Source organism: Chlorocebus sabaeus, chromosome 24 (genome assembly GCF_047675955.1).
Source record: "Chlorocebus sabaeus isolate Y175 chromosome 24, mChlSab1.0.hap1, whole genome shotgun sequence".
NCBI lineage: Eukaryota > Metazoa > Chordata > Mammalia > Primates > Cercopithecidae > Chlorocebus > Chlorocebus sabaeus.
In genome coordinates, this window is record NC_132927.1 from 82,403,528 (window position 1) to 82,411,274 (window position 7,747).

Below are 7,747 nucleotides of genomic sequence, written 5' to 3' on the forward strand. Positions count from 1 at the left end.
CAGGTAAATGGGAAGACTGCAATTCTTCTTCTCTCCTCTGCTGAAGAATGGCCCAAGAATGGCTTCTTCTCCTCTGCTGCCCTCACCAGCACTGTACCATGGGTCCACAGAGATACAAAATCCCTGATGGGAAAAACGAGGCTGGATCAATGGGACTGGTGGTTTCTCACTGAGGAAATGTGAGGTCAGCTTCTAGGATGGGCAATTCAGGAAATTATCCAGCAGTTTTGTAATTGATGGCTATAGAAAAATGATGATTAATGACGCACATTTCATTATTCCAAGTGAGAAAGGGACATCACAGTTTGCCATAACTAAATTTTCATAACCTAAATTGATTACTTTACATTTCTTCCTACATCCTCTCTTAAGAATTTTTAACCGTGAATGTGTCTTAGCTACATTCCCAATATTTAAAACTGGGCTTTCAAGAGATTCTAGAGAATTCGAGGACTAAGAAGAGTGAAACTTCTGTATGTTCAGCAGCTCCCAAAGCAACACAGAATTACCCGGGAACACTGTTCTGTGCTTCAGCATAATTCAGCTTCTATATTTCCTAATGGCTCCAATAGTGACCCTCCATTCCTGTCAAACATTTGGCCTCCCCTTTCTCTACGTGCCCTCCATTCACAGATTATACTCTCAGCTCTTTCTGAGTATCGTAAAAGCCAGCAGACGGACACTCCTGATCTCCTGAACGTGAAACCCAGCACTCTCATGTGATCGGCTCCTCTCGGCGCAGTGACTCCAAAGGCATCTCATTTAAATAATTACCATTTTTTCCCTTCTGTAACAAAGTGTTTCTTTCCATTGTGCCTTCCCATGAGCATTTTAATGTAATTTATGGTCCAGCCACAGTTTTTAATACACACAAATGCCACAACCTCTTTCTAGCCCTAGAGACCTGATTAATTCTTCTTTGGGGATGAGCACACCCTGGAAACACATTCCCATTCACATAAACACGGGCACAGCAATGACGGGTTCTTCTGTGAGCGAGAGTTTACAGCATCCTCCCTCCAACTCCAATGGGCCCCTGAAGACAAAGACACGCTCTTTCACACCTGTGCAAGCTCCGGCCCAGCGATGGCCTGCTGAGGAATGGCTCACCTGGGTCTGGGTGCTGGGTTCATCTCTTCCCCTCTTCTGTCCCAAAGCAGGTCCATCACCCTGCTCAGGTCTGAAAAGGAGGGTCCAGGTTTGTCTGGCCATCCGACTTTTTCAATTTATAGAAGATCTCCTGTTACCTACTGTATGCATTTTATATAACAAAATACCACATATTGAATGGCTTACAATACAAAACCGATTTCCTCACAGTTGTGGAGGATGAAAGCCTAAGATCAAGCTGCCAGCTGGTGGGTTTCCTCTAAGGTCTCGCTCCCTGGTGTGCAGACGGTGCCTTCCTGCTGTTCTGTGGTAACATGACCATCCGTCGGGGCATGTGCACGCTCCCTCCTGCTTCCCCTTCTTATAACAACAGTCAGATTGCATTAGGGTCCCACTCCAGAAATATCACTTTAACTTATTCATCTCTTTAAAAGACACTCATCCAGGTATGATTTCATTCTGAACGACCAAGGGTTGGGACTTCAACACATGAATTTAGGAGGGACACAGTCTCCCATAGCAGAATTCTTCAGGGAGGTCAAATATCCTCCTTCTCCCTGTGAAAACCCTGAAGGGGCAGGGAAAGGGCGTCCAAACTGCACACTCGTAGAGGGGAAACCAGCTTCATCCGTAATTGTACATCTGTGGTAAAAAGTCGGGATTCAAAGGGATGGAAGATGGGAGTACGGGACATTGGAAGACAAAGTGCCATACAACACAGCCTTCGAAACACACCACGGTCACGTTAAGTTTAAATAGAGTGACCACATTTGCCAGGAAAGGTAAATATTTACACTTTTGAGGAAACAGTAATTTGTGTTTCTGATAACGATCTGGCCTTGGATTTTCCCTCCCCTCATAAGCAATGACAGAATTGGCAGATACATGCAAAATATTTGTTCTCAGACATGAGACACCAACAGAGGGCCCCCTGTGTCCTGCCCTGAGAACTGATTGGCTCGTGCATCTGAAGAAATGACCAAAGACCAGGAGAGAACCACACAGAAGCATGGGAGGGGCAGCACCTGGGGCTCTCATGGGGTCAGGAATAGCGTCTGCCCCCAATAGATGGACTAAGTAAAAAGTACCATAATTCACAAGGGTTTTACACAGCACAGAAGAAAGAGTTACCCTATTTCAACTGTTGATCTTGTGAACCCAGGAACTCTGAGACAGATCTCAGTTAATTTAGCAAGTTTCCTTTGCCAGGGTTGAGGACACGCCTGTGACACGGCCTCGGGAAGTCCTGATGACATGTGCCGAGAGTGGTCGGGCACAGCTTGATTGACGCACTTCAGGGAGACATGAGACACCAGTGAATATAAGTAAGAAGGACATTAGTTCCACCCAGAAAGGCCGAGACAACTCAAAGCAAGTCCTCCCCACTTAGGGCTTCCAGGTCACAGGTAGGTGAGAGACAGATGGTTGCATTCTTTTGAGTTTCTGATAAGTGTTTGCAAAGGAGGCCTTCAGAATATGTGTCTATCTCTGTGAACAGAGGGACAGCTTTAAATAGATTGGGAGGCAGGTTTTCCCTGAGTGGTTCCCAGCTTGAAGGGGCCCAGGATATTTTCCTTTCACAATCTGGTAACTTCAAACCAAACTTCAAAGCCAAAACAAAATGAAACAACATCAAAAAGAATAAGACATGGGTACTTATTAAGACGAGAAAACCATTCAGTCCACACAGAAAGTGTTGGCAGTGTCTACCTCCACATGGCAACGGAGTAAGCAATGTGACCCACAGAAAGGAGCAGTATTAACCCACGGAGCGACCGAGAATAACACGCCTGATGCGAGGGCATTGAACACATCATTGTATTTTGCAGATTCAGAAAGCAACAGAAAAGATTGACGGTGGTAAAAGAGACAGAGCCCTGCTTCCCTCTCCCTTTTCCCTTCCAGATAAGCCCTCACAGCCAGGACCCTCAGCCTTATCCCGCAGCGCAGCAGCTGCCATCCTGTCCAGGCCCACCCTCTGCCCCACCCTGGGACTGTTACCTCTTTCCCTCCCGGAGTCCAGGTGCCCCCACGTGTGGTGCAGGAGCCTGGGGGGAGGTCCTTTGTTCTATGTCAGGGTCTCCCTGGGAGGGACGCAGCCACCGCAGCTGGTTGGGGCCTGGCTTCCCCAAGGACAGTCCTTTCCTTTCCCATTCTCTTTGGATGACTATCCCTGGGCTGGGGCATGAGGTCAGCAGAGGTGCGGGTCACCCTTAGAGCCCCTGTCTTGCTGCTGGGGCTCTGGGCACTCCTGGCTCCAGTCTGGTGTTCTCAAGGCCGTCCCTTGTGGCACTACGCATCCTCTGAGGTGGTGATTCCCAGGAAGGAGACGCACCATGGCAAAGGCATTCAGTTTCCCGGCTGGCTGTCCTACAGCCTGCGTTTTGGGGGTCAAAGACACGTTGTTCACATGCGGAGAAAACACCTTCTTTGGCCCAGACATCTGCTGATGACAACTCAGGATGACCAAGGAGCCTTGCAGGTGGATAACCCCTACATCCCTCCAGACTGCTACTACCTCGGCTACCTGGAGGAGGTGCCTCTGTCCATGGTCACCGTCGACACATGCTGTGGGGTCCTCAGAGGCATCATGAAACTGGACGACCTTGCCTACGAAATCAGACCCCTCCAGGATTCCCGCAGGTTTGAACATGTTGTTTCTCAGATAGTGGCCGAGCCCAACGCAACGGGGCCCACATTTAGAGATGGTGACAATGAGGAGACAGACCCCCTGTTCTCTGAAGCAAATGATAGCATGAATCCCAGGTTATCTCCTTCGCTGTATAGTTCTCATAGAGGCAATATAAAAGGCCACGTTCAATGTTCCAACTCATATTATCGTATATATGGCAATATTACAACTTGTTCCAAAGAGGTGGTCCAGACATTCAGTGTCATTGATAGCATTGTTCAAAATATTGATCTGCGGTACTATATTTATATTTTGACCATATATAATAGTCGTGACCCAGCCCCTGTGAATGACTATCGATATCGTAGTCCAATACTTAACTATTTTAGAAGAACCTTTTTTGATACTTTTCATGTTCATTCATCCACACTTCTTATTAAAGATGCGCCACATGAATCTAACTATGAACCAAGAAGATATAGCTTTTGTTCACATTTAGGCCTTGTACACATTGGTACTCTAGGCAGACATTATTTATTGGTAGCCGTCATAACAACCCATTTACTGATGAGAAGTATGGGTGTGGCTTATGATTATAAATACTGCACATGTCAGAGAAGGACCTCCTGCATTATGCAGCGATATCCTGGGATGACAGATGCGTTCAGTAACTGTTCTTATGGACATTTACAAAATTGTTTTGTAAGTACAGGCCGGTGTGTTTTCAAAGCACTCGCTCCAGTGTATAACGAAACCATGACAACGGTTGTCTGTGGAAACCTAATCGTGGAAGGGAGGGAGGAATGTGACTGTGGCTCCTTCAAGCAGTGTTATGACAATCATTGCTGCCAAAGTGACCGTCACTTCACACCGGGGAGCATCTGTCATCTAGGAGACTGTTGTACAAACTGCAGCTTCTCCCCACTAGGGACTCTCTGCAGACCTATCCAAAATATATGTGACCTTCCAGAGTACTGTCATGGGACCACCTTGACATGCCCCCCAGACTTTTATTTGCAAGATGGAACCCCGTGCACTGAAGAAGGCTACTGCTATCATGGGAACTGCACTGACCGCAATGTGCTCTGCAAGGCGATCTTTGGTGTCAGTGCTGAGGATGCTCCTGAGGACTGCTATGACATCAATCTTGAAAATCACTGATTCGGACATTGTACTCGAGAACGAACAGCTATCACCTATGAGGCTTGTGCAGTAATAGATAAGTTTTGTGGAAGACTGCAGTGTACCAACGTGACCCATCTTCCCCGGCTGCAGGAACATGTTTCATTCCATCACTCAGTGAGAGGAAGGTTTCAGTGTTTTGGATTGGATGAACACCGTGCAACAGGCACAACTGATGTTGGGCGTGTGATAGACGGCACTCCTTGTGCTGATGGAATCTTCTGTAATAACAGCCAGTGCAATGCAACTATCACTTCACTGGGCTATGACTGTCACCCTGAGAAGTGCAGTCATAGAGGGGTCTGCAACAACAGAAGGAACTGCCATTGCCATATAGGCTGGTATCCTCCACTGTGCCTAAGAAGAGGTGCTGGTGGGAGTGTCGACAGCGGGCCACCTCCAAGAAGAACACGTTTGGTCAAACAAAGCCAGCAGTCCGTGCTGTATCTGAGAGTGGTCTTTGGTTGTATTTACACCTTCGTAATTGCACTGCTCTTTGGGATGGCCACAAATGCGTGAATTCTCAGGACCACCACAGTTGAGAAAGTGACAGTTACTGACCCAGAATAAGACTAAGTCAGCCTCCCGACCCCGGTAAAGATACAGAGAATGTAACAGCAAAATCTATGGAACAGGATCACTGAGGGGGATGCCAAAGCTCAAGTCCACACTTCTTGAAGTCTGCAGGAGGCACAGGGTCCTGTCTCACATCATGGGGAAACGGGAGGCGTTGGCTTCTGTCTCAGGTTCTTGTAGTTCACTGATGCTCACTCTGAAATAAATCTTCAAGAACACGTATTGGTGCTCTCCACATTTTCTTAGACTCTGTTGGGAGCCCAAACTTGGCCAGAGCCTCTGGTCTGGAGAGACCTAAGTGAGCAGGCAGGTCTTGACGTGAGGTTGTTGGTCCCAGAATTAACAGAATTTACCACCAGCTCCTTACAGGGCCCCTTCATGACATTTCTCCAGAAGTGAGCTCCAGAGCAATAAGCCTCCTCACTCCCCCGGTAATCTGTCCTTCTCTGAGCCTGAAGTCAGTTTAGGGTGACCCAGGGCTACTCCTTGTTCCCTGTCTCTTCCTCACGGGGATGCTGTGGGTTTTGCAGTGAGAGGGATTTGGGTTCAAATCCCCCACCAAGCAAATCCCCCTACCTGGGGCTGAGCTTCCCGTATGTGGGAAAATGAATTCCCGAGGTTGATTGCTGCATGCAATGAAATTCAACTAGAAAAATAGGCAGAGGTGCGGGGCAAGCTGTCTAGCATTCAGTGTGAGCTGTGTGAGTGGCAGCTGCCCCTCCCTTCCCGCCCCACATTGCCTCGAACTGAAACGGGAAGGGAAGCTGAGTACGTTGTGATGAGGAAGAGAAACCAGGCTTGTAGCAGCACAGGCTGGTCGGGTGAAAACAGGGCTAGGTGTGTTGCTAAGTTATTGTGAAGGAAAATGAAAGTTAAATGTATAAAGAACTGAATGAAATAACATTTTATTTTAAATTAAAATTCACAATAATATTGACTTTTAAAACGCAGTGTAGATATGTCACAGAGAATGTGAAACGCAAAACCCACAAACAGAAGAAATTACACGTCCCATACCGTCCACAGAAAACTGTTGATATTCTAGAGTAGTACTGAGATCTAGCATTCTTCTGAATACACCTGTGGTTCTAGCTGCCCTGCTTCCATAACATTGTTTAGAATTCCCACCCCTTTCTCCAAACACAGCTTGATATCCTTTCTCTCAGCCTGCTTAGAAATTTCCTCCATTCAGCCGACATAAAGATGCGAGCAATCCATTCCTGTGCCCCCTCAGTGTGTTTTATTATTTTGTGGGTGAACGCTAATGGACAGTTACCTGTGAGGTCAGTGAATACGATGCCCTCCTGCTGTGTGCCCTTCGGGTGTGAGCGGTTTTGTTGATAGAGCAGCAGGCCCCATCCCAGCCTTCTTGCATCTCCACCCCCCACCTCACACTCCAGCTGACCTCTCTCCTGTGGCCTGGGGGGTTCCCTGGGGGGAATGACCTCCCCTCTCCCAGGGCCCACACACTCAGTGCCCTTGCAAGACCACCATGCTTGGCACGGCCCCACCTCGTGTCAGGGCCTGTGTCCCCTGCCCCACCCCCTAAGCAGATGGGACCAGCAGGGACACTGCTCAGGGCAGGGAGCGGAGGTATGCGTGGAAGGAAGGCAAATGTGCATTCTGTTGGAGAAATAGTATAGGTAGTTTGAGCAAAAAATCTAATGCCATGTGAACTTTTAGAATGACACATATTTTAACAAAGAACGTGATCAATCCAGTTCAAAGTCAGGTAAACACTATTTAGAGCAACAACAACATCAAAAACACAAGCCAACAGTTCACCAAGAGAAACCATGATTAACCCCATGGAAATGGTCTTCCAAGGGCATCAGCACTTAAATCCTCGAAATCTGCATGCCTCAGCACCTGTTGTCTTGAGCTGCCCTCCTGTGTGTTCTAATCACTCCTGACCACGGGGCCTGCACTGTGGGAAATCCGAGCTGTGCCAGGTGGAGGCAGCAGGGTAATTGCTACCAGGTTGCTGGTGTGGATGCCGAGGCCGCCCGAGCAGGTATAAACTCCCACCTGTGGGCCAGGGAAGAGTGCACAGGAGACATGTCCTCGGCATAGGGTGAGGGAGAGCCTTGGGGGCTCTGGGTTCTGAGGAGGGTTCTGGCCTGGCAGGGACAAGACCAACCAGCATGTGAGGCCAGGCTGGAGTCTGGACCTCTGAGGCTGCAAGGGTCATGGGCTGCTTGCTTGGCCCAAGTGCTATCCTGGTTCTCTATGGAGTACTTTCAAATG

General features: G+C 48.2%; 1 protein-coding gene across 1 annotated transcript; it reads left to right on the top strand.

The window, feature by feature from the left end:
- Window positions 1–2,686: 2,686 nt before the first annotated feature.
- Window positions 2,687–5,713, top strand: LOC119623767 (disintegrin and metalloproteinase domain-containing protein 20-like). Its single transcript, XM_037996413.2, has one exon. It carries the CDS (start codon window positions 3,296–3,298, stop codon window positions 4,901–4,903), a length of 1,608 nt encoding a protein of 535 aa, XP_037852341.2. The 5' UTR covers window positions 2,687–3,295; the 3' UTR covers window positions 4,904–5,713.
- Window positions 5,714–7,747: the final 2,034 nt, after the last annotated feature.

What these genes read in the sequence shown, in the direction of transcription:
- LOC119623767 (XM_037996413.2), top strand. Translation starts at nt 3,296, where the DNA reads ATGAGGTCAGCAGAGGTGCGGGTCACCCTTAGAGCCCCTGTCTTGCTG.